Source organism: Ustilaginoidea virens, chromosome 1, assembly GCF_000687475.1.
Source record: "Ustilaginoidea virens chromosome 1, complete sequence".
NCBI classification, from domain to species: Eukaryota; Fungi; Ascomycota; class Sordariomycetes; order Hypocreales; family Clavicipitaceae; genus Ustilaginoidea; species Ustilaginoidea virens.
Window position 1 is genome coordinate 526,691 of NC_057316.1, and position 25,495 is coordinate 552,185.

The 25,495-nt window shown below is 56.6% G+C and overlaps 8 protein-coding genes across 8 annotated transcripts; 6 read left to right on the forward strand and 2 right to left on the reverse strand.

Annotated features, from left to right (window-relative positions):
• Nucleotides 1–6,078: 6,078 nt before the first annotated feature.
• UV8b_00107 (uncharacterized protein) lies at nucleotides 6,079–7,767 on the reverse strand (the record flags this gene model as incomplete). The annotated part of the gene is made up of 2 exons (XM_043137605.1): nucleotides 6,079–7,039; nucleotides 7,133–7,767. 2 exons carry the CDS (start codon nucleotides 7,765–7,767, stop codon nucleotides 6,079–6,081), a joined length of 1,596 nt encoding a protein of 531 aa, XP_042993539.1.
• A 1,346-nt stretch (nucleotides 7,768–9,113) lies between these two features.
• On the forward strand, nucleotides 9,114–9,872 carry UV8b_00108 (uncharacterized protein; the record flags this gene model as incomplete). Its single annotated transcript, XM_043137606.1, has 1 exon — nucleotides 9,114–9,872. One exon carries the CDS (start codon nucleotides 9,114–9,116, stop codon nucleotides 9,870–9,872), a length of 759 nt encoding a protein of 252 aa, XP_042993540.1.
• A 1,557-nt stretch (nucleotides 9,873–11,429) lies between these two features.
• UV8b_00109 (uncharacterized protein) lies at nucleotides 11,430–11,732 on the forward strand (the record flags this gene model as incomplete). The annotated part of the gene is made up of 1 exon (XM_043137607.1): nucleotides 11,430–11,732. One exon carries the CDS (start codon nucleotides 11,430–11,432, stop codon nucleotides 11,730–11,732), a length of 303 nt encoding a protein of 100 aa, XP_042993541.1.
• Nucleotides 11,733–12,011: 279 nt separating this feature from the next.
• On the forward strand, nucleotides 12,012–12,612 carry UV8b_00110 (uncharacterized protein; the record flags this gene model as incomplete). The annotated part of the gene is made up of 4 exons (XM_043137608.1): nucleotides 12,012–12,048; nucleotides 12,155–12,308; nucleotides 12,366–12,413; nucleotides 12,453–12,612. The coding sequence occupies 4 exons, from the start codon at nucleotides 12,012–12,014 to the stop codon at nucleotides 12,610–12,612; spliced, it is 399 nt and encodes a 132-aa protein (XP_042993542.1).
• A 272-nt stretch (nucleotides 12,613–12,884) lies between these two features.
• Nucleotides 12,885–13,325, forward strand: UV8b_00111 (uncharacterized protein; the record flags this gene model as incomplete). The annotated part of the gene is made up of 1 exon (XM_043137609.1): nucleotides 12,885–13,325. One exon carries the CDS (start codon nucleotides 12,885–12,887, stop codon nucleotides 13,323–13,325), a length of 441 nt encoding a protein of 146 aa, XP_042993543.1.
• Nucleotides 13,326–13,980: 655 nt separating this feature from the next.
• Nucleotides 13,981–15,759, forward strand: UV8b_00112 (uncharacterized protein; the record flags this gene model as incomplete). The annotated part of the gene is made up of 2 exons (XM_043137610.1): nucleotides 13,981–14,580; nucleotides 14,707–15,759. 2 exons carry the CDS (start codon nucleotides 13,981–13,983, stop codon nucleotides 15,757–15,759), a joined length of 1,653 nt encoding a protein of 550 aa, XP_042993544.1.
• A 1,162-nt stretch (nucleotides 15,760–16,921) lies between these two features.
• On the forward strand, nucleotides 16,922–18,317 carry UV8b_00113 (uncharacterized protein; the record flags this gene model as incomplete). Its single annotated transcript, XM_043137611.1, has 3 exons — nucleotides 16,922–16,924; nucleotides 17,083–18,089; nucleotides 18,242–18,317. 3 exons carry the CDS (start codon nucleotides 16,922–16,924, stop codon nucleotides 18,315–18,317), a joined length of 1,086 nt encoding a protein of 361 aa, XP_042993545.1.
• Nucleotides 18,318–19,712: 1,395 nt separating this feature from the next.
• On the reverse strand, nucleotides 19,713–22,947 carry UV8b_00114 (uncharacterized protein; the record flags this gene model as incomplete). Its single annotated transcript, XM_043137612.1, has 7 exons — nucleotides 19,713–19,778; nucleotides 19,836–20,172; nucleotides 20,239–20,409; nucleotides 20,462–20,492; nucleotides 20,547–20,707; nucleotides 20,797–22,016; nucleotides 22,198–22,947. The coding sequence occupies 7 exons, from the start codon at nucleotides 22,945–22,947 to the stop codon at nucleotides 19,713–19,715; spliced, it is 2,736 nt and encodes a 911-aa protein (XP_042993546.1).
• Nucleotides 22,948–25,495: the final 2,548 nt, after the last annotated feature.

Here is a 25,495-nt window from a genome sequence, read left to right on the forward strand (position 1 = left end):
CGTCTGCGGCGTCTGGCCCTGAGTTTTCGCTTGCCGACTGGACCATTTCTCCACCGTGACCGCGGGGAAAAAAAAAAAAAAAAAAAAAAAAAAACCTGGAGGGAACAGAAGGGGCAGATCAGGGCAGAACACAGCCTGGATTCTGCTTCTGCTGCCCAGTGCCTGCAACGGGCAGAGCACAGGTCGGAGGGCCGCGGGACTGCTTGCTGCTGCTACAAAACGGAACCCCCCCCCCGGCCGCGTCCCGCATCTGCAAGGTCCTCGCATCTTTTTGCAGTGGCGACATATATTTCCCGACGTCAAATCAGCGACCAGGGGGCCGTTCGGAGATGGGGGGTCCAGGGGAGAAGATGGGAGGGGCGGGTGGGGGGGGGGGGGAGGGAGAGGATATAACAAGATGTATTCCCGGTCCACAGGGGGGGTTAGCTAGCTTATCGGGACTGCGGAGCGCAAGGCGAACAAGCGCGAATGCAACGGGAATGTCGCGGCGAGCTGGAACTAGCGATGCAACGGGGGAGGGGAGGAAGAAAAAAGGCCCAGCCGGCTTGGCGAACTCGAGCAGGCTGGGTCAGGCTGGGTCAGGCTGGGTTTGCGCGACTGCAGGCCCGCAGAAAGCCAATGGCAAGCCATGTGCCAAGTCGAGGCAGCTGCTGAGCACGGCGCTGGAGTGGTTGCTTCGTCCGACCTCGACCTCCCTTTGTGGTGGTTGTGACGGTGCTGTGGTGGTGGTTGCGGTGTTGTCATGGTGGTGGTGGTGGTGGTGGTGGTGCCGGGCTGCAACGCAAGCTAGTCGCGGCAGCCGCAGGGCCCCTCGGGGGGTGCCGGAGTGCCGGGGTGCCGAGGTGCCGGGGTGCCGCCAGCGTCCGTCACCCTGTATCCGCTATTTCACGTCCCGTCATCCCTTCTTCTCTGTCGAGACGAGTTGCCGTCGCGCTGCTTCGACTTGTCTCTGCTCCTGTCTCCGGTGCAGGGGGTGTCTTGGCACCACGGTTATTCTTGCGTTTGGATTCATTTCTTTTTTTTTTCTTTCTTTTTTCTTCTTTTTTTTCTTTCTTTTTTTTTCCCCCCTGACCCCCGCGATGCCGAGCTGCAGAGCGCACGCTGCAAAGCCCTGACCAAAAGCTAAAACGGGCTGCTGTGCTAGCGGCCCTGTTTCTGCAAGTGCGACTGGCCACGGCTGCGGCAGGAACGCGGGCCAACCTGCCCCCCCACGTGCACATGACTGTCAGACCCGATGCAAATCGTTCGATGGCAGCGCCACAACGGGTGTAAAAAGAGAAAAGAAAAGAGGAAGAAAAAAAAAAAAACCTCCGTCGTCAAGGGGCAACCCCGTCCAGCCGGGACAGCGACTGGTTGGGGGGAGGGAGGGGGGGGAGTGTGTGCCAGCGTTGCACGGCACGTACCTGGGAGCTGGGAACCTCGGCATCGTCTTTTGACGGCCATGCGCGGAGGCTTGTCAGCAAGCCCGGCTGGGCTCTCTCTCTCTCTCTCTCTTCTCTTTTTTTCGCCCTTCCTCTCTTGTCCTGGCGATGCGCGACGTCCCTTGCTTATTCGCTTCCCCCCTTTTACGCTGCGTTTTTCTTGATAATCCTCGCGTCAGTGCGCCGCTCCCGGCGGCGGCAAGACAAGACACGGTCCGCATGCGGATCATGCCGAGCCCCTCTGGAGTCTGGGTTGTCTTTTTTTCCATTCTCCCCCCCCCCGGGCCGTTTGGCAGTCTTTTTTTTGTCGGCATGATGGATTCTTGACGCCAGGTCGCGAGTTTCATGTGCAGGCGCCGGCGGCGCCCTTGCGGCTGGCTGCCCGATGGGCGAGGGGCCGGCAACCCCAGGACGGTAAGGCGCACGGGGGATATGCTGATCCCTGCGCCTGGGCAAGGACACACCACACCAGCGTCGCATTGTAGCACGTAGCACGCAGTATGTAAGCAGTTACGCAGTCGCACTCCTCCGTATGCAGCAGGGCGGTTTGCTGGGCCGTGAATTGGCACCGCATGACGTGATGGTTGTGCTGGGGGGGGGGGGGGGGGGGGGGGGAGAACTCTGCCGGCATGGGGCGTTGCCAACAGCTACCAAGGGGTCCAGCAGGGAAAACGGGTCAAGAAAATGCAGAATTCCCAGACGGAGAGAAGAAACCACGGCCGAGCGACGATGGCTGCGTGGCAAATGCCAGTTTGGTTCTGTCCGCAATGTCTCGTCTCGACCCCTGGCAGCGGACTATTCTCCGCCTTGAACCCCGGAAGTTGGAGCCCTTGCGCCAGATTCGCTAACCCGACCCTGAGATGCGATGAAACAATCAGCACGAGGCCAAATGACATTTCGGAATCATAATGGTGCGCCGCCAATGTCATCGATCCGCCCACCCTGCACCCGACCGAGCCTGAGCCTTGGGATTATTGTTCCCCCGCCAGTCAGCATGAGCAAGCTGGGCTCCCGCGTGCAGAAAGAAGTCGAAGTGCTCGTGGAGAGGCCGCGCCGCGCTTGCCAAGGTGGGAATTGCCGTGGCCGTCCCGCGCAGACACCCGCGGTACCGAGAGTTGTTTTCCCTCCTCTTTCTCTCTTTTTTGTCATGTCATCCGCGTCCCCCCCTCCCCAATCTATCCGCCGGCTGCGTACGGAGTAGAGCGTGCCCCCTTCTCTAGGGTGCTTGGGGGCCGAGGGGTAAGATTGGTGACGGTTGCACTTGGCCAACACTGGCTGATGCCTTTTCGATGCAGAGGGTTTCCTGGACCTTCTATCTGACGCCGACTCTGTTGGCCACCACGCGTAAGCCGTGTCTCGAATGTTGAAATGCGAATTTGCAGACGATCCAGACGCCGAGTTTCCAACTGCCTTGTCCGAGCGCACCTGATTTCGCCTTGCTCATTTCAACTCCTTCTTTGTCCCTGATCGCTTCCAAATTAACAGCCCCCCTCATCACACGGCACGTAGGGCTAAGCTTGACCATCTTGCCACGACGACGCAGGGCCTACAGAGTTGCCAGGGTGCAAAGACGGCGCTTGTCGCTTCCAGGACCCAAAGCGTGATACATATCCCGATGACGCCTCATGACACCTCATGACGCCTCTCTTGGGGGGAGGGGGAAGCCAACTGCTGCCGCTGCCGTCTGGCATCCCACCCCGTCCCCCCCCCCTGCCCTCCTTTTCTGCCCTCGGGCCCCTGCTCCATCCATCAGAAACCAGCGTGCCAAGGGGATAGATTGCCTACATCCAAGCGGCCCAGTTTGGTGGTTTGGTGCGGTTGGAATTCTGCAGGCAAGCCAGAGAGCAGGCCGGCGGATATGCGAGCTGGGTTCGGGAAATACCGCCAGACCGTGCGCCATGCGCAAATGCCGTTCAGATTGACTCTGCCTGCGTGGCCTGCATTGGTTTGTTTCCCAAGACCATCCACCAACAAAAAAAAAAAAAATCACCCACTATTTCCCTTCTCATTCGATGCGATGGATGCGCCTGGCCAGCAACAGCATTCGATATCCCAGACTTTGGCAACAGCTTAGCCCGACGGGTAGGTGATACCAGAGGTAGCCTCGTCCTTGACAACTCCGAACCAGCAGCCCTGGCATTCAGCTGGAGAGAGCCCAGGCCCAAGAGGTGGTGGTCGAGATAAGACATGGTGTGAGATGCCTAGATATAAACCAAGGGCACATGCATGTGTGCACATGTTTGCATTACAAGACGTGCTCGGCTTCTTTGAGAGGAAAGCGTGCTAGTTGGTGGGTGTCCAGCGCCACCAGATTGGTGTGCTTGCATGCATCCGCAATGGGGGAGAGGGAAACGGCCCCCTTTGAAACAGTCCACAGTCAGTCAATCACGAAACCCGGGTGACCACGTCTGCGAAGTTTCTGGCAAGAACCGAGAACCCGGTTCGACATTGTGTCTAATAATGACATGTGTCTGAGGACAGCCGGGGATGACGAGCATGCATGTTGGTCCAGGTGGTCAAAGTGCCGTGTCTTGATCCCCACAAAAATCCAAAACGTCAATGTCGAGATGTCTGATAGTCAGATTGCGGCTGACGGTCCGGGTCGGCAAGTAGATTGCTGCAAAGCAACCGCTCTACATGAACCCAGGGGAAGAGGCAGGAAAATTTCCAAAAGAAACGAGGGGAGGGAATTGACGGCCACGTCAGCCGTCCCGACAAGATTTCTGTGCGACTGGCAGTGTTCGTCATGGCTTCGGGTCTGGTTCTGAACCAGGGGGCCAGCCCCCTTTGGAGAAAACGTCCCCCTCCTGGGAGCCTGTGCGTGCTAGGGAGTAGACGGCGCCATCACCAGAGAGTTGTCCAAGGCACGCACTGGTGATGCAATGCAGGATTGCGGGAACTGACAATATCAAAGGTCGCCGAGTGGCCATGTACGAGCCAGACACTTTGCTCATCCTGCCCAAGATCACGCCCATTGAAACATTTCTCCTTTTCAGACGACAACGGGAGTTGGAGGAGAGGGAGGCATCAGGGGGGGGGGGGGGGGGGGGGATAGTGACACGCCTCCCTCCAGCCCAATGACATTCCGCTTCTGCTTCAACCGGGCTGGAATCTAGCACAGAGATGGCCATCAGCACTGGACTGCAGGGGTCTGGTGTCCAAACAGAAAGATGGAGGGGGTGAGCCGCGATGGAAGGGCCAAAAAGGAGGCTGGGTAGGGGGGGCCAAAAACCCAAGTTGCCATGCCATACCTGCAGTGGGCTGAAAACCACGGCCAAGCTGGAATCGAATCGCAGCACAATTTCGACGTGGAGAAAAGCGCGAATGGATAGGCCGAGGAGATACGGGGGGGAAGGGGGAATAAGATGGAGCGGCGGCGGCCCATGGCTGGATATGAAGACTGCCGAGAAGAAATGGCAGCTTTTGGACGAGCAACAAGGCCGGTATGCGGAGCGTTGGGCGAGGTCGACTGGTTGCTTGATCGGATGGGTGAGTGACTGGGTGAATAGATGCTTCATACTGGCCTCAACTGGCATCATGCATTGCGTTGCTGCTGCTGCCAGCTGCCCGGTCCCGTCAGGTAAAGTCTGGTCAGTGGGCTGGGTGGACCGAGCTCAGCCCTGCTACTCCGTACATACGTGGGTGCAAGCAAGCTGCAAGCAGCTGTCGACCCCAAGTCAGCGGCCCGGCCATGCCACGGCCACGTGCTTTACGTATGTACTAAGCCCTAGTGCGCCTTGGTGCAACCAGCCGCAATGCCGACAAAACATCAAATCAATTGCATGTTTCCCTCGAGGAAGCCTACATGCAATCCCCTGCAGGGCCGAGGCACATGCACCCACCAGCTCGCGGCGGTCGAGGTCCGAGAACCAAGACGATACCGCAAAAAGCATCGAATCAGCAAGCATGCTTCTAGACGTGCCGCGACTTGGCCATTCCTCGTCCCCCGGCCATTTTCGCTGGGGCCCGAGCCTGCACCGTGCGCCGTTGACGGCAGATTACATACCTGACTCCATGGATACTTCGGGTAGCTGCCGGCGACGCCGCCGACAGCATTTGCCTGCCTGTCATTTGCCTGCCTGGCATTTCCCTGCCTCTCGCTCGCTCGCCCGCCATGGTCGGCGCGCGTCGCAGCGCTGTTTCATGTTCCTGATTGCTGTAAATCGCGTGCGTGCGGGCTGTCTTTGGGCTGCATGTGCATGTGCATGTGCATGTGCATGTGCATGGTGCTGGTGCTGGTGCTGTCTGGTCAGAGAGAGAGAGAGAGAGAGAGAGAGAGAGAGCCAGCCAGGCTTGCGGCCTGCGACGGCTGTTTTCGGGGGCCGAGTGAGCCGCGCCTTCGTGGAGGGCAATTTCCTCGGCGGCCAATCTTGCCCGGCGTCGCGGGCTGGCGGACGCGCCCACGAGACTGGTTCCATCTCGCCTTTGTCTGTCTTTGCTGCGGACGTCTGTTTGTACGTTTGTCGTCTGACGGTTCGGTTCTACGGGTGTTTTATTCCTCGTCAACAGCGCATAGCCTCATTCAGCGTACACGTCGTAATCGCGGATTGGCTGGTTTGCATGGCTTCACCATGATTTTCAAAGGGAAGTGTATACATATATATATATATATATATACACATCTCCATCACCAGCTTGCCTCTTGAGGGGATTGTTTTCATGCTGGCTTGCCGACATCCCTCAGCCCGGCATGCTCCTTGACCATGTACACCGCACTGCCCCCCGCAGGTCTGCTCACCACCATTGCCTGCTCCCTTTCTTCAGCCGTAAGCTCCTTCTTTGAATAGTATTCGCGTTGCAGCGCCGCTTTGACGTCTTCCACCTTGTCTGCTGACACGAGGTGGACGGTGCAGCCTCCCCAGCCAGCCCCCGTCTGCCGACTACCGTACGAACCGGCCGCCAGAGCGATCCGGCAGATGTCGTCGTTTTCAGGACAGCTGTTCTCGTACAGCGCGCGGCAAGACTCTTGCGTGTCGTTCATGATGCTCCCCAGTTCCCGGTTGAACCGGGTCGTGTCCGAGGCCCCCGTGTGAAGCGGCCGCTCCAGGAGGGTGAGGAACTTCAGCACGCGCAGGGCCTCGGTATAGACGTGCAGAGCGCGCTGTCGCAGCATGAAACGCTCGGCTCGGATGGGCATCCTGGACATGAACCGGCTTTCCAGCTGCTGCGCCGTCACGTCGAGGACCTTGGCAATCTCCTCTCGCGTGTAGCCTTGTTCCTGCGTGAGGGTGTCCTTGGTGACGGCTATCAGCTTTCCCAGCTCCTCCTCCTTGGTCAGGCTCTGCGCCGCCGCAGAGGCGTCGGCGTGGTAAAAGTACGTCTCGTGGAAGCCGTGCAGGCTGATGCCCAACGGACCGGCATCTTCGGGCAACTGCGTGCCGGGCGGGTTGAGGACAGCATTCAGGTAGGCTGCTGCAAAGCTCACTTCGGCCACACGGAGGTTGTAATGGATTGGCGCTGTGACGTGTTTGTTGGCTGCGACGAAGCTTTGGGCAATGAGAAAGCATAGCTCGGGGCGGGTCGGCGGCAGCTTGACCGGGCGCGCCTCCAGCTGAGGACTGAAGGAGACGAATAGCGCTGAACCTTGCTCGGAGAAGACCGAAGCTGCCTGGTCCATGCTGCAGATGGTGGTTTTTCAAAAGTCAGCAGCAAGACAGACCTCCCGGAAGGTTCAAGGAGGAAGCTCCCTCCCATGCTCCAGCAAAACTTACCCTCCAGAGTTGACACCCACCGCACGCTCACTCACAATGGCCAGCTCAGTCAATTGCCTCTTGTCGACCGAATCCTCGCCGTTGGCCTTCAAGACAGCAAGAGCGCTCGTGGTCACGACAGCGGCACTCGAGCTCAGCCCGCCACCGACGGGCACCGTGCCATCCACCATGATTTCCATATTCACGGCTTCAAAGTCCTTTCCGCGCTTGTCGCGAAGCAGCCCCAGGGCACCGCGCAGCCCGCTCTTGAAGTAGTTTGTCCACTCAAACTTTGCCGCATCAATCTCCACGTCGGAATGCAGCGCCACATCAAACTCGCTTGCCGCAAACTTGGAGGCGTCGACATTGGCAATCTTGATGGTGCACGTCGAGGCTCCATGAGCCACTGGTGTTGTCGACACTGCCATGATGACGTCGGCTGTAATGGCCATGGGCAAGACCGAGTAGAGCGAATAGTCGACATGCTCGCCGATGATGTTGACCCTTCCGGGCGATCGGGCCACAAAGGCGGCCTGGTGGCCATATACCTTGTCAAACGTAGCCAGCAACGAGTTCCATCTCGAGCCCTCGGCGGCGAGAGCTGCTGTTGGGTAGATGTCTGCCAAGGACTTGGCCACAGGTACAGAGCCGGACATGTCGAGTTTTTTTTCATCGACTGTCGATCCGAGAACTTGGACCTGATGGGACGCGCACCGGCTCTTGTCCGCCGCGATGTATGTTCTGGCGAAGCCGCGAGATTGGTGGTGCGATCTCGGTCTGACGTTTGAACACGGGGCCGCCAAGAGTTCTCTCTGCCCCTCCTTGGGTCCAGCAGCAGCAGCGGGATTTCCAGCAGCAGCAGCGGGATTGGGAGGGAGGTAGAAGCCAGATGATACAATGTCAATGCAGCTGTGTTGGTCAGGGAAAAAAAAATAAAATGTCTCTGCGGGTTGGGGAAATCGCAGCAGATCTTGAAGTTGACGGACCAAATGAAGCCGTGCAGGAAGAGGCGCAGCACACGACGTCACGGATGAAGCTTGGCGATGGCGGGGAACGCAAGCTGTTTGGCGGAATCCGCTCCAGAGTACGGAGTACGGGGGACGGAGTACGGGGGACGGAGTACGGGGGACGGAGTACGGCTGGGAGTATTTACCTCGTGCAACTGCAAGCTATCGCAGCATAGTCCGTATATAATCCCCAATAAAGTCACACTTTTGGTGCAACACAAGCCCTCTGCCCGCGGTCGTCGTGGCCCTGTAACGGCAAACCGAGGTTCCTGTTGGATGCTGCAAACCAGACACGTCATGTCACATGAGGATCAATTTACCAGTCGACATCGACATGTACCGAGTACATACATCAACACACTCATCTGGGCTGTTTCCTCCCAACGCTCCAAGCCGTTCTCCCCACCTCCATGGGTCATTTAGCATAAACAGCGAAGCAAGATGGGAAAACAGGGCTCGAAAATCGTCACCGTGGCACGAGGAACCGCGCGATGCTTGCCACTGGATTTGGGATCCGCACAAACACGGATGCAGGCGGCATCCTCGGACAGCACGAGTATGCTTGCGCGTTCCTCCCCGGGGGAATGTCCAAGTCCTCGCCACCACCGGTTGACGACATGTCCCTTGAAACGGGAATCATGCTTGTTTCAAAATGCGGCGCTACCGGCTGTTGACCACTGGCAACCAGGTGTCGAGACTCGCGACTCGCGACTCGCGACTCGCGACTTACGAATCACCGCTGCCCCGTACGCCTGTTTGCACAATTCCCGTCTTCAAATCATCGTGTCGGTGTTTGCTCCCCCCATCCCCCCCCAGGAGCGCAAACTGACTCAGGCTCTGCGGCCAGACGCTGCTGCATCACGCACGCGGGACTAGACGTATTCCGCGTTTCTTGCACCAGGAGCACGAGCACCGCCTCCCTCGCCTTGATAAAATCCCCGTGCCTTCTTTCTGCGTCCCGAGTTCAGCGCCACGTTGGCGGGCCGGGAGCCAGAATGACTAGAGCGGTGAAAGACCTGGAGGCAGGCTCCGTCTACATCACCATCTCTCTGCCGCACCCGGTCGACGACGACGTCGAGTTCCGCATCCGCATCCGCGACCGCAAGCCTGGCCCTTCCGGTGAGATTGACATAGCTACGTACGAGACGCATTGCACGAGGGATCTTGCCCAGGAAGAGTTCAGCTGGGGTCTTTACTTTCACCGGGCTAGCCGAGACGGTGTCCGGTACAGCTTGAAGCGGCAGCAGGGCGGAAGCGCTGGGCGTCGGTCGGCCCTCTTCCGCCTGGATCGGCAGCAAGTCAGCAGCTCGCCGCGCCTGCAGTGCCAAGTTGTCGGCCTGGTTCGAGTCTTGCGAGTCCCGCCCATCTTGTGCGAAGAGCTCACCTGGTACATGGACTGGCTGGCGCTGCAGTCACACGTTACAGCGACAAGAAGCTTCATATGGGCAACGTCCATGTACCTGCGGACGTGGCACCACACCGTCCGAATGCTCAACAACCCGTCTCTGGCGTACGGAACCCGTTTTGACGTCAACCTGTTTCTCCGCGAGGCCCTCGGCTTTGCGTACGCGCACGTGGATTACGCCATGGGCGGCCAGTTGCCCCGACCCATCATCAAGTCTGCGTTTGGCACCGAGCTGGGCGTCTTGGAGGAGGACAGCGCGGCAGGCAAGGCGCTGCAGCTGCGGGGTGGAACGCACAGCCATTCGCAGACTTGGGCCCAAAAGGCCTCGGCTTGGGATGCTGTTGCTTAACGGAGGCGATTATCTGCTCTGCTGCCGGGTGCACCCGGAATCCTGTGAGCAGGCTTGACCAAGTGATGGATGACCTTTTGGGGGGGGGGATGTGTTACCGGATACAACGGGGTACGACCTGAGCGTGCCAATCGGTCCATTCTAGCAAATGCCGTGTTGGTCCTTTTCCTTGCTTAGTCTTTTTATTTTTTTTTCCCTCTCTTTGCTTGCGTCTCCTATCCCACAAACGAGATGAGTTTTCGATGAAAGAGAAGACAAGAGTTTCAACTTTGCAGCTGACTGTGTGCGGTCCTACGTGATGGCTTTTAAAAGAGTAGTGGAGGGCAAGCATGTGAGGGGCTCATGGCTTGCGTGAATGCAAAAGGCCTTGGTGCCGTTCAGCGTACTATCAGACTTGGATACCAGTACCACAGACGATTTCGGTTTCCCGCTTTCCAAGTGAAGCTACACGGACGGCGGACCGCCACTTGCGCACAGCTCCTGCAGCATCACCGACTAGGTTTGCTTCGCCCGCAGACAGCTCGATAACTGGGATCCCCCGAGCTACCGCGCACGAAACAATCTCGTGTGCCAGACTCGTTACCTCACACGAGGAGCAAGTACGTGTTGGCGGGGAACTGAAGACCCGGGCCAGGCAATCTGCAACGAATAGCTGCACTCACTCCGACCCGCTGGCCAAGGCTCGAGCGCAGCAGCTGTCGGACGAGAAGCGAGGCGGACTGTCAATCTTGGACGGCGGCGAACGGCAGCTTCACCACGCACGAGTCAAAAAAAGCCACCCCGCAAAACTTGGTTCAACAAGCCGCTAGCTCGGAACCGAACAAAGTTGACCTTTTGGCTACGTGGCCCAGCAGATCACTTCCGCACGCCCATCGAGCTCGCCGCAGATTCCACGCCAACCCTGGCTTGGAGTCTGGGACGGCACGGCACGTTTTTGTACTTGTACGACGTCTCGGATTGTGTCACCTTTGATTTGGTCGGTCGATCTTGGGTGCCGGAGGCCCCTTTTCGAGGCTTCGCCAAAGGTTAGGGTAGGTAGGTAGGGCCTGGGCCGGTTGCCGGGAGTCGAGCCACTGAGCCATCGAAAAGGGCTGCTGGATGCTGCGGGATGCTGCGATCAGAAGATCAGCACTCCGTAGACGTCCGGACGGGCAAGTTGGACGTGTCTAGTGGGGCGAGTCAGTCGAAAGCGTCGAATCCGTCGAACCCGTCGAAAAAACCCCGTGCAGAAGTCGAGGAGGTGGTGAACAGAACAGAGCCAAAAGAAAGTTCCGCGAGAAATACGGAGCACAGTGCTTTCGTTCCCACGTGGGGGGCAACGAGAGCTTGCTTGACTTGACTTGACCTGACTGGTGGCGGCAAAGCGCGGTCCCCCTCGTGTGGGACACCTGTGGACCCCACCAACCTCCAAGTGGGATCAAAGAAAAAAAAAAAAAAAAAAAAAAAAAAAAAAAAGGGAGAATTCGACAAGCACAGGCAGCACAGCAACGGGGCCAGCGAAAAGAACCAAAATATCCATCCAAAGCAAACTCCTAAGCTTGCATGTACCCATGACGCATGACGCATGACGATGCCCGCTACATGGGGGCGGGATGTTCATCTCGTTCCCGCATGGCAGCCCAGCCCAGCCCAGCCCAGCCCCGTCGTCCTCGTCTCCTCAGTTCCAACTTCCCACGCGTCATCCTGGCTCGGGCATCACCTGCTGGAACGTGCCCATCATGCGCGACCAAAACACCCGATGATGGACATGGTGGCACCCCTCTCCTTGCCTCGCCTCCGCTATTCGTCGCCCCTCCGCCAATCGTCGCCGCTTTTCCCGGCGAACGAACAAAACCTACAAAACCCCTCGTTGAACTATAGGTCCTGTGCCCCGACATGACATGGTGGGTAAGGAGGGGTTGACGGTGTGGAGTCGGCGGCGAAACGAAGGATCGGGGAGCCACGAGTGGAGAGTGCCAGCAGCCCCACTGGTAAGCAGGCAACCAGACCAGTGACCCAGACAGACAGACCGGACAGACAGCGAGATGTTGCTTCCAAGTTCAAGTTCCCACCGAGCAAGTTCGGGCTACCGAGTGGGAGAGGGCTGGGGCAAAAATACCCCAGGAACCTCACCTGTATCCATGCCGTAGTCCCCAGAGCATGCATTTGTTGGATCCTTCCAAGTGGCCCCTCCCCCGTACGTTTTTACTATTTTATTCCCCTCCCCCTCTTCTCGTCCACACCTTCTTTCCCCTCCTCCTCCTCCTCCTCCTCCTCTTCTTCTCTCTTTTCGTTCCAAAAAGAAAGTAAACCTGCAACCCTGCCCGACAAACGCACTTTTGCTCCCCGGAGAAGTTACAAACAGTTTCTGCAACAACACTCACCATGGCTGACTGTGGATGCTCTACTTCTGGCACTTGCAACTGTGGCTCCGGCTGCACTTGTGCCAACTGCCCTGTAAGCCCAGGCACCACCGGGATCCAGCCCGCCTTGTGCTTTTACTGACCGTTCTAGCACAAATAAAATAAATGCCGCTTGGCTCCGTCCGAGTCGATCCTCTTGGTGTAGTAGGGTGTAGTAGGGTGTCGTAGGGTGTAGTAGGCTCGTTGGCGGATCGAGGACGGATGTGTCAAAGCATGTTTTTTTCTGGCTTGGTCTAAGCATTGATTTATCTATGTTCTCTAGGGGTGTTGAACAGGCTGGATGGGCACGACCAACCACTACCTTGGGCAGAGGTCGATTCGTTTATTCCGGCGGTTGAGAGAGACTGTCGTTAATGAAAAGACTGATTCAGTGTCATGGCTCGACACCCCCGTCATAAAGGTACGCAAATGTGTCGAAGACTAGTTTTATCGCCGACCCGAAACTTGGTGTATATTCCGAGCTTGTTTTGTCTTCCATGGGCGGGAGAGCGTGCAAAGAAAGCCTTGCTCTTGCCATCTGTACGTTCCTTGGATGGTGCCTGGTAGACCCTGGTAGACTGACCGTGTACACCCATGTCTTGTCAGTCGACGTCTTGCTTAGTTCTGCATCATGAAAAGGAAGGGCACGGCAGGACTGGAATCCCTAGCGTGTCTCGACCAAGTCTTCCTCATCCGCGCACTGCAGCGCAGTACATCCAGTGCCCATGTCCATATTGCACCCAACGGGTTCAAAAGCCTGATCCTTGTCGTTGATTTTACCGAGCAACTTTCGACTCAGATGGGATGGATGGTTGGAAAGGAGGAGCTCTGGGAAGAGAAGAGCGCCCGGCACCCCGTTACCTTACGCACCACGGTGGGCGTCGCAATGGTGCGTGCATCACTGGTCTACAGGAGGAATGCCGACAGCAAGGACTTCTCGACGGCAATCGGGGGTTGCCAGGAATATGCGCAAAATAGTACATGGTTTCGCGCCGCTTCGGGCGTGAAATGCCGGAAAACGCCCGCAGATGCCGTCTTGCAAATGGTAAACTTGCTCATTCTGCCGCACTGATTCCATCCCGGAGAAGGATCTGCGTCCCGTTGTGATGTGACAAGGTTTCTCGGACGTTTCGCGTGCAATCTGCATCATGCCAGATTACACAATCATCTGCATTGCAAGGGCAGATGCTCTGTTGTTTCCCAATAACCGACTGCAAGACTGGCCCTGGCCCTGATGACGTGAGTTTCAGCGTCGAGCCTTGCTAGACAAGGGTCGTTTGTCGTCAATCGAATATCCTGATGATTCTCGCCTTGTGTGGCACTGGCAAGCAGAAGTATCGTGCGTGTCGTCCTGCCAGTTAGTTGTACCAAGTGCAGTACCAGTACTCCGTTACCGGCTGGGCCATGCCTTGCCCAGTGGAAAGTGGGGCCAGGGCGCCAATGTTACTGGCCAGCAGCAACGACCCCGTTGACCGGAGAAGCCCCATCCGTATGACATCAGCAAAAGGCAAACTTCACCAGTTTCTCGACCGAGGCGTCAATTTAACGTTTTATTCTAACCAAAGAGTTGACGGCTCAGACCCTTTCAACCGACATCTCGATACCAAGCATGACAGAGTAAATTGCTCCACGATTATACATTGACCAGTGACCACAGAAGCCCGTCGGGCTTCCATCCCCCCCCCCCCCCCCCGGCCAGCGAGGACGATCGCCATCCGCCGTTGAAAATGGCATACGACGATACGGCATCTACACCGCAGTCGCAAGCTTTGCAGACTGCCAATGCGAAACGGCCGACAGACTCGCTGCGACGATGCTTCATCTGCTTGACGGATGAAGATGCATCTGACCCCCCGGGAACCTGGGTTGACCCGTGCCCGTGCACACTCGAGGCCCATCAAGACTGCATGCTTTCCTGGGTGACGGACTGCGAGCGCACCGACAAGCCGTTGAAATGCCCCGTGTGCAAGTCCATGATTGAAATGGAAGGACCCTGGGACCCTATCGTGGCGCTGAACGACGCTGTTCACGCTCGCTTCTCCCAATACAGCCCGTACGTCGTTGCTTTTGGGGTGTCCATGAGCGTGCAGTTTAGTCTGGAAATGTACGGAGCCCTGGCATTGTGGTTGTTTGCCGGCAAGGAGACGATGATGCGGTTCTTGATTGGTCCGGAACTGGTCATTGATGCGAGAAAGGCAGGAGGACTGCGATTTTTCCGAGAGCGCCTCGGGAGCGCTGTCGTCATGATGAATGTGGCTCCCACGCTCCTTTTCAGTCAATTACTGCCCAACCTCAGCAACAAGATATTTTTACCATCAGCATCCTTGGTACGATGACGCACGCACGGCGGCCACCTTGGCCCCCTTCCCCCCCCTCCTCCCCTCTGACCCTTGCCCCCATTTCTGTTTCCCGAGCATATATAGATGCTGGGTGCTAACTCGGAACCGTCACAGTATGGCATGTACCAGATGTTGCACGATGAGACCTTCTTTACCTGGCCACCGTCGCCCCGGCTGGCAATCACCGCCTTGCCCTACGTTCGCTCGCTTTACTACAACATTTGGCGAGAGCTCGTACAGCCTTATGAGGCGAAGCTTAACCGGCAGCTTCTGGGGCTGCCACCCGCCGAGCCAAACAACGGGGGACTCGAAGAAGCTCATGGCCAGAGACGCCAGGCACAGCAGAATGGCGAAGGAGGCTTTGTCGGTCTCTTGCAAGGCATCCTTGACGTTTTGGATCCAAACGACGACGACGACGGCGACGACGGCGACGACGACGAGCTGCTGCAAGGTCACCACATGGAGGGACGAATCGAGTTGATGGCCGGTGACGCAGACGCAGAAGACGAGGGCGAAGACGCAGAGTTTATGATTGAGCTGCGGATAGAGGAAGTTGGAGAGGACCACCATGACGGACAGGACGTATTCGCCGGTGGGAACGGGCCTCGCGCGGAAGTCGGCGGCGGGGAGACAGCAGCGGGAGAGCAAGCTGGAGGAGATGGGCGAGAGGCCTTGGACGGCGCAGGGGTGCCCGCGCCAGCTCGGATGGCGGCAGAAGGAGGCTTTGAAGACGGGGATGCTCACGTCGCCGGGGGCGGGGCCGGGGTCGGGCAAGGCGAGCCGGACCAGCCCGGGCAACACGAGGCACCGCAAGCGCCACCTGTGCGTCAGATGGGGCTGACGGGCCTGTTGTCGACCATGTCCAACGCGGTCGTAGGCGCGCTCCTGCTGCCCGGCGTGTCGTACGCGATGGGGGAAGCCCTGCGGCTGGCATTGCCCAGATCGTGGACGTCTTCGTCTTGCGCTCCTCGCACGGGGGTGGGCGGCCGACCAGGCCTTTTGCAGCAACAATGGGGGCGGAGCTTGGTGGGCGGCTGCCTGTACATTGTCCTGAGGGACGCGGTCCGCGTGTACGCAAAGTCGCGGACAGTGGCAGCCATGGGGAAGAGGCGTGTGAAGAACGTCGACCGAAGGCGCAGGGACAGGGGCAGGGGCAGGGGCAGTTGAGATGTTGGGGTCATGATGATGCCGCGGACGCTGCGGTTCGGAGTAGTCTGAGCAAGGGTCGATAGGGACAAGTGCAGCGACAAGAGGGGAAGCGAATCATTTGGCATTTTGGCATTTTGGCATCTGTTGGGACCTGTGGGCTTGGACCGACTTTGGCTGTGATTTCGACTGTGACTTGGACCCGACAAAACGAAGCACAGGACACTGCCGCATGCCTGCCTGCTTGCCTGCTTGCCTGCTTGCTTGATTACCCGGGGCGTACGGAGCACACCCGCCGAGCCGCGGCCAAGGACGAGCGCCGATAGTCGTGCCGTTGCCGTTTCGAAGCCCCTTGCAGCGGAGCATCAAACATCAAACATCAAACGGCGCAGACCACCCGCGACGGCCGGCCTGGAATCCCCATGTTGAACACGCCCATCACGTCAACGCTCCGTTCGATAGTGGTCTCGCCCCGACTCGCAAAGCCTCGCAGACACGCAGAGGGAAGGAGACGCCCGGCGAAAACGGGCAGCCAGCCAGCCAGGCGGCCAGTGACACAAGTTGTCTTACGCGGCACAACGCATCGCATCCGCAACGACGCAAACATACGGACTACAGTACAGTAACAACGGCCCTGGGTGGGGCCTCTATCTCTTTTCCCTTTTCCCTCCTGCCTTGAGGTTCCAGCCACAACAGCGTGGGTGGCGTCTGGTGGGTGGCGCGGGTGGCGGGGGCGCATATGTAGTTCATGCTTGGCAGCGCACGTACATAGCGTCTGGTCACCCCCCGCAGTGGCCGCACCGCCGCCCCCCGGCTTGCCCGCGCCGAGATCCGCGCTATTCCGCCTCAACCAACCTCCTGCCTGCCCTCTCTGCTGTGTCTCGGCCTGCGGTTCGTTTTCCCAGGTTCCCGGTTTCCCTTGGCCCCCCTCCTCTTCCCGCTCCTGGAGGTCCTTTTTTTTTCTTTTTTTATTTGCGCTAAAAAAAAAAAAACAACAACAAAAAAACGAAAAAAAAAAAAAAAATAACAACATCGCCGAGGACAACCGCCGTGCCCTTTGTATACATTTCCACACACGACGTCTTTTTCTGTGTTTTTTTTTTTTTCTTTTCTCTTCTTTTCTCGTCCGCTGAGCCGTTGCCTCCGCCGTACCGGGCTTGGTAGCGGTAGCCCTTCCTGCCCAATGGTACGTGGAAAAACAAACCAGAACACACCCTGCTGTCTTGTCTTGTCTTGTCTTGCCTTTGCCTGTCTGGTGCTTTGCTGCTCTGGGGAGCAGACAACAAGTGCTCCCTGCTTCTTTTGCGCTGCTGACACTCCTTGTCGTGAAAAAAAAAACGGCAGGCCGCCCAACTCACCTCCAAGCAGCGCCTGGCCCTCGCCATCTGCGACTTCCTGTCGACGTCGGCCGCCGACGGCACCCTCACCGCCGAGGACAGGGACTCGGTCGACGTGGCCGTCACCTGCATCGCCGAGTCGTTCAAGGTCGACCCGGCCGACGGGGACGCCGTCCGCGCCGCTGTCGGCTCGCAGACCCTGCTGTCCATCTACTCCGTCTACGAGAAGCTCAAGGCGTCCACAGGCGCCGCCGCCGCCGCCGCCGGGGTGCCGTCGGCGTCGGCGTCGGCGTCGGCGGCGGCGTCGGCTGAGCCCTCCGACGCGCAGAAACAGGCGGCCGAGAGCCTCAAGAGCAAGGGCAACGCCGCCATGGCGCTCAGGGACTACGCCGCCGCCGTCGACCTGTACACGCAGGCGCTGCAGCTGCACCCCGCCAACGCCGTCTTCCTGTCCAACCGCGCCGCCGCCCACTCGGCCGCCAAGGACCACGCCGCCGCCCGCGTCGACGCCGAGGCCGCCGTCGCCGCCGACCCCTCCTACACCAAGGCCTGGTCGCGCCTCGGCCTGGCGCGCTTCGCCCTCGGCGACGCCCAGGGCGCCATGGACGCCTACGCCGAGGGCATCCAGCACGAGGGCAGCGGCGGCTCCGAGGCCATGAAGAAGGGCTACGAGACGGCCAAGCGTCGCGTCCAGGAGATGCGCGCCGATCAGGACCAACCCGCCGCCGGCCTGCGCCGCTCCCCCGCCTCGGACCCTGCCGGGGGGGTGCCCGACCTGAGCAATCTCGCGTCCATGTTCGGCGGCGGCGGCGGCGGCGCCGGAGGCATGCCCGACTTGGGCTCCATCATGAGCAACCCCATGTTTGCCAGCATGGCCCAGAACCTGATGAGCAACCCTGACATGATGAACAACCTCATGAGCAACCCCCGTCTGCGCGAGATGGCAAACCAGTTCAGCGGCGGCGGCATGCCCGACCTGGGCAGCCTCATGTCCGACCCTACTATTGCCGAAATGTGAGTACAGCACAACCTTTTGATGAACCCGACGAAACCTGAAGCGCGTCTTTTCTGTCCGGGCGGAAGAAACGCAGCAAGGAGAGCAAGCGCTTCGGTCCTCGCTGGGAGGCAATGTGCTGACCCTCGTCCTCGTCCTCGTCGTCTTGCAGGGCCCGAAACATGATGGGAGGTCCCGGCGGTGCTCGTGGTGCGCCCGGCGGAAACCCAAACAACCCTGGACAATAAGGCTCCGTTGCTGCTGGCTGAAGGGTAGTGCGCATCTATCTGGGCAGGCTCATCACAAGACCAACGCACGCACGCACGCACGCACGCACGCACGCACGCACGCACGCAGTCTTGATGCTTCACAACGAGGCGTTGTAACTATCTAGAGACCCTGAGCAGGAAGAGCCCGACGCACCCGGAAATCTGAGTTGGACGATTGCGCGATATCGCTGCCGTTTTACGGCTCAAGTCTGGAGTATATCGAGTTTCGGCCCAGTGACCTTGTGTGCAGCAGCAAAACCAAGTCAGTCTAGCGGCGTTATTTCCCTGCCAACGAGAACATCTACATCCCTCGCCTTTTCCTGCCAACGAGAACATCTACATCCCTCGCCTTTCCCTGCCAACGAGAACATCTGCATCCCTCGCCTTTCCCTGCCTACGAGAACATCTGCTCCATCGCCTTTCACTGCCTACGAGAACATCTGCTCCATCGCCTTTTCCTGCCATCTAGAACATCTACATCCCTCCAGGACCGACTTGGGTCACGAATTGCTTCTATTCGTCCATCTCGTGCTAGTACAAATAGATAAAAGTGCGCTAGTATGCTCCTCCAGACCGCGCCATAATATAGTTTGCAACCCTTGCAAACTCGGTACAAATGCTAGTATAATGACAAAAGGTAGCAAGGGAACACGTTCGCTTCGACGCGCCAAGAACACTCCTGATAAATGCCACCCTCTGTACAGTTGCTCTGCTCCTCCGAGCTTTCAACAACCTCGTAAGCAAATGGGCAAACCTGCCTTGTGCCGAGAGCGCAGCACCCTTTCTTTCTGTCCCCCATTCACCAATGCCAATGCTCACACACACTGAGGACTCGGTACCGAGTCCACCTGTTGATCTTTACAGGTCAGCTGTTGCTAGACGATTTTCCCGAGGGGCGCAACCAACGTTTCGAGTGCCCCTTTTAGGCCCTGCGAAAGTGTCTTGGGTGCTGACAATCGTTTGGCAAAACTCGCGGGTTGCAGCAGACAGCTCCGACAATGCGCTGCGCTCTCATTGACCTTCACAAGACTCGGAATCTGAAGACTTGGCTGTCAGCAAAAATAAGGCTTCATCCTATTTCCTTGGACAACTTGCGACGCCATCTTACTTTTAGCGGCTTAGCTGAAGCTTCCAAAGAGTCTGATGCTCGTCGCACCCAACAGATTTTTTTTGCTGAACAAGTGCTTCGGGACTGGAGCGTCAACTTTTCTACCTTGCCCTTGTCAATATTTCTACAATACATTCCCCTTTCCCTATCCTTGCCCACCAGCACTCTAGATTGCTGGCTCGAATCCCCCTGTTTGTGTGTTTTGGACCCTGCCGATATTTTCCCAGTCTGATCCCATGTGCGTTCGCGAAACATGTGTTCCTGACTCACAGGCGGCTCTTTTGTAATCGCGCCGGAGTAAACTCGGGAGCTGCAGGATTCAAACTGGATTCCTGCAACACCTCATAGTTCACTATCAGCTCCAGTGGCAGAGAAATCGATGACTATACCTCTTTTCGATGTGTGGTTGCTGTGCCGGTGCTATCGGCAGTCCGTTCCCCATACGTATCGGTGGTGTTTCCTTCACTATCCGAGTCCATGTCACCCTGCTTGCTATGCTCGGTTGCTGTTTGCTCAGAGGACAAATCGTCGGCAGTCACTGGCCTGTCGTCGATGAAATCCATCAAGTCAAGCTTCTCGCGAGGTCGCAGAAAAACCTGTTTTGACCACAAATCCGCGTATCTTCCATTGGCAACGATGAGCTCGTTATGACTACCTTGTTCCACGACTTGGCCATTTTCGACGACAACAATGCGATCTGCGTTCATGATGGTCGATAACCTATGTCTGCGAATGGTCAGCTCCTTGAGCCGCGTGATAAAGACTGGAAAAGAGTTGCTCTGAAGCGCTTACGCGACGATAAAAGTTGTGCGCCCCTGACAAAGTCGCCTAAATGAGAGTTGAATTTGCTGCTCCGTGTCAGTATCAACTGCGCTAGTAGCTTCGTCTAGCAGGACAATGTCGGGCCGTCTCAGAATCGCTCTCGCGATTGCTACGCGTTGCAGCTCTCCGCCGGATAATTTTCTGCCTTCTGTCAATATGGGCAGCCTTGACCATGGAAGAAAACACCACTTACACGCCGCGTTCACCGACTCGAGTATCATAGCCTGTGAATATTGTTAGAAAAGGGATCAATCAAGAGGTCGAAGAATTTGGCGTACCGTTTGTAAAAGTGTTGATCTTATCATGAATACAAGCGGCTCGGCACGCATCAAACACCTCTTCGTCACTGGCGGTGATGTTTCCGTAGCGAACATTGTTCATGATGGTGTCGTCGAACAGTATTGGATGCTGTGGCACTATGCCGATACGGTCTCGAAGGCTGTATTGTATTGTCAGTGGCATTTCTAGCCACCCCTTGTGTGTGTGCGTGAGAGAGAGAGACAGAAAGAGAGAGAGAGAGACACTCACCTATAGAGGTCCACCTCTCGGATGTCTTGGTCGTCAATCGAGATGCTTCCACCGGTTGCATCGTAGAAACGGTGGAGAAGCTTCAATACAGTGGATTTCCCGGCCCCCGTGGCTCCAACGAATGCCACGGTTTCGCCGGCTGAAATGTCCAGCGAGATGCCGTCGATGACGTTCTTCTGCCCGTCATAGCTGAAACTAACCTTGTCGAACTTGACATTCCCGGCCACAAACTTCAAGGGCCTGGCTCCCTTCTTGTTCTCAATCGTCGGCTTCTTCTTCATGATATCCAACAGCCTTTCTGCATCGATAAAGTCGTCGCTCATGCTCTTGCCCAGCCTGGCAAAGAATTGCAAGGGAGCCGTTAGCTGCGACCAGTACATCAACAGCATCGCGAATTGCCCGGGGGTCGCATGTCCGCTTCGGATACGGTAAACAGCCAAGAATGCACTGGCCAAAAGACCGCAGGTGAGAACCATGGTCTGAAAGGCTATCGACACGTTCCAACCTAGTATGTATTTCCGCTCCCTAAGCCATCTGTTGCTTACAGCGTCGGCGTGCCGGTTGTCCTCGTATCCAATCTGATTGAAGGCGCTGACGGTCTGCCAGCCCGTCAAACCCGATGAACGAATATGGTATTCTTGATACAGCGCATTCACGCGTTGGCGACTTGCCATCTTTGACTCAGCCACCAACCTTCCTGCCATGATGGAGAATACCGTTCCAGTTGCCAAGGTAATGAATCCCTCGTACGGTCCAAAGGTAGCTGAGAGGTATATGAGCGCAACCGACATGTCAATCAACATGGGCACTGCTAGAAGTAGCACGCTCTCGACGGCGTTGGAGACCGCACGTCCGCCAGAAATCGCCACCATCATGTCTGAAGAGCTTTTCGAATCATGAAAATCCGCCGACAAATGTATCATGTGTGAATATGCAGCCCGGGTCATGGCTTCGTGAGAGTAGTATTGAACTGGAACCCAGAGCCACTGGCGCAGAAGTTCAATGCCAGAGTCGGAAGCAGCTAACCTCAAGCCTGCAAACACTGCCACAGCGGCCCAGGGGTTACTGCTATTCCGAGTAGCCAAGCTGTCCATGATAATGGCAGTCTGTCGAGGGATCAAGAGATGGAGTACATTGGAACCAAGAAGGCATACACATACGGCTACAGCGCGTAGTTGCAGGGTTCTATCGTGAACAGGCCAGACATACGGAAAGAAGATCTGCCGAACGTCAGTAAGCCGTCGTCTTTCGCGCAAAAAAAAAAAAAAAAAAAAAAAAAAAAAAAAAAAAAAAAAAAAAAAAAAAAAAAAAGGCATTTTACTATCTGCCAAACGGTTCCAATGCCCATGGGCAGAGTCGTTTTTCGTTTCTGCGACTGCACTTGAGGGAATGTTGACCCACCATGAATCCTTTAGCGTAAGCAAACCAGTTGCCGCCTTCTTTAAGCCTTTTCTCCATGTTTTCCCTCGCCTCTCGCTCGCGCCGTTCCCAATTGTACTCCGCTTCCTCGTTGGAGGCTGTTTCAGTGTTCGAGGTAGAACCGTAGCTCGTTTCATTCACACTTGTACCATGGGACAGTAGCGGTTCTCTGTCCTGATCCGACTGGCGCCGGAGAGATTGGACACGGTTTCGCACAGAAGTCAATAGTAAAAGTACGACCAGTATTGCACAGCGCGAAAGGATCAATGCCAGCCCAGCGATGCTATTGACGCCGAGTTGGCGCGACCATGAGTAGGTTATGAGAAAAGTACATTGTACGAGTTCAAAGGCCAACGCAACAATCCACGCCCCTTGGTACGGATACCATACCAAATCTGCACTGTGGGATAGCCAGGAGAGCTGAATTCCAAAAACGAGCAGGCAAGAGAGATTCCCAACGACTGCGTGTTCGAGAGGCGGCGTCTTCGCGTTCAAAGCAGTGACAGCCACTGCACCAAGTTGCAAAATGTAGCATAGAACAAATGCTGCCAGTAATCCGATAGCAGCTTTCCGCGCCGGGAAGCCTTGGTCCAATGGTTTTCGAGACTTCCGACTTTGAAGTGTGCAGGTTGAAAACAAGGATGCCGCAAGAAAACAGAAGAAGACGAAACCAGGATAAAGATAGTGAAGCAGTGGCGGCGAAGTCAAGTCAGGGTCTGGCGCCAACTCCATCTTGGAGGAAGATGAGCTTTCGATGAAGCAACGACGGGAAGTTTGGCGGGTTTGGTAACGGCGAGTTTTCAATACTATGGGGGAAAAGCGTGTTGCTATGACGAAACCGAAAGATTCAAGACGACGAGAGAGAGTTGCGAGGACTAGTTGCAGATTCTGATTTTGCTCGAGCTGGTCAATGGCAGGCAAGTTGTAACGCAACGTAGAAGTATCTGGTGGGATCGTCAATTGTAGTTGGACGCTAAGCGGTTGCAACTGAGCTATCGACAGAGAGCGCGGCGCGGCGCGGGCGCTTTCGAAAAGCCAGGGCGGGATGAAAACGAGAGTTCAAGTGTGAGGAAAGTTGTTTGGCGAGAAGGGGGAGAATGTCTTGCATTTGAGCACAAGGGCCAGACATAAATGCGGTGTTGGCAGTTGTCTGGTTCTTGATGACCACTGAATTTGTTTATCTTTTCGGGGGAGCCGCAATGGAACCAAGCACCAGACAGGTTCGATGGATCGGTGCATGTTGTTCTGGCCAAGCCAGCTGCGCCCGGCTGGCCCAGGGACCCGTCCGCACCAGGGCGGTTGGGCGGTTGGGCGGTTGGGCGGTTGGTTACCTACCTCCTTAGATAGGTACCTAGGAGGTAGGTAGGTAGGTCGGTTCAATGATGGCATGCACTTTCCCTCTTTGACAGGGACAAATTCTGGCTCTTGACAATAACGAGCAGCAGCGACATGGGGAAGGTACAGTACAGTACAGGGACCCGGGACGGCAGGCCCCGCCCAACAAAGTTATTGTTCTGGTCCCGTCCAGTCCAGTCCAGTCCCAGCCGCTCCTGCCTCCACAAGCCGTCCTGGTGGTTTAAGCTATACAGTCTGTCTGCTGAGTCTGGTACATACTACTTACCAGCTTCACCGAGTGGCAGAGTTCCAACGTGCTGAAAAATGACAGTCCACATCTCATATTAATCTCCCAGGCATTGTACTTTTCAGCTTCCGCTCATTCCCCTATCCCTTCAAACGTGTGAAGAATTATTTTTGCCCATGTCGCTCGCAGGGGACGTGGGGCCAAGACAATGGGCTCGATGGAAGGCACGGGTGCACGGGTGCAGGGGTGCAGGGGTGCAGGGGTGCTCGACAAACTTCCTCTCGCCAAATGTTCCCTTGGCCATGTGCATTGCATGTATTGTATGTACATATGTTTGGTTAAAGGCAGCCAAAAGTCCTTGGCACATCCAGAGATGCACAAGCTCGCCAATCGGCTCGCATGGAAGCTTTGTCATGGAAAATGCTGGTCGCTTTATTTCCTCGCCTAGTTTAATTTTCCGCGTCTCGAAATGTCAGATGTCCTTTGGCTGGACCTGGTCCTGCCTGTTGCAAAGCCGAACTGATAATGATTCAGACGCAGTCGCAAGTCCAAAGGCTCCAACTCCAGGTCAAACGAAACCATTTCTGTCGAGAAGAGGACATCAATTGTTGCTGAAATTTTCCAATATCTTGTTGCCAAATGGCCAATGCTCCCCTGTCGCCCTCCGACCAAGGCCTGCTACTCCATAAGGACTTTCGACTTTCCCATGCCAAACACAACCATCTCTGGTTTTGTTTTGTGCTGAAAGACGACTCCGTACGAATCAGCCCATGCCCACCGACCGACCTTGGCTCTGACATGAGTGATTTTCTTCTCTTTTCCGCTCGTTGGAGACTCGGTACCCTGTTAGGACTGTGATGGTACGGAAACCGGATATTCGACACTCGACACTCGACACTCGACAATCGACGTCACAAAGGTACCCCTCGGATGCCCAGAGGGACCCTTGTGTAATCTGGAATTTGGAGTGTGGAGGGTTTGGAGGGTTGCGATGGTTAGGTCCCCGAATGGCTGGGGTCCCCTGCATTCTTCCTCACCGTCTGTCTACCTTGCAGGCCTGCACCCCTTCCCCGTTTGCCGGTTCACGGAATGCCACACCTGGCAAGCATCATGTACTCCGTGCGCAGTGTTTTAACACATCACAGATCGGCTCAAACCGCGATCATTTCCGTCAAATATCAAGATTGACTGGTCACCGTGTCCAACTCCCTGCCCTGACCAACGAGCTTCGGGACTTGGCAGACCGGACAAAGAAAAATTTCTCCTGACGAGCGAGGTCCACAATCTGCATATCATATTATCATATCCGTAGAAGGCCGTCAATTCGTTGATTCTCAGGCCCAGGCCAAGGCCACTGACGCAGAGCCGCGAAGAACAAAGTCAACATGCTGTGCAGCATCGGTGTGCAACAATGTCACGTCACGGTCATGTGGACCCGAGTGTCTTGCTTATGTAACAGTACATAGCATTATGCAGCAACAAGCGCACAGGCTCTTGCGCCCGCAGCTCAAGGCACTGGGGCTACTCTCAGGGGCTGATTGGATCCTGGTTCATCAGACACATGACCTTGATGGATCATGCTATACTCCGTACGGGTCCGTAGTCCGTATCTTGGTTAATTAATCTGTTGGCTGGCTCACTCTTTGCATCGGCCCTTGGTGACACACACACATGCATAAGGTATATATGTTAGGGAGT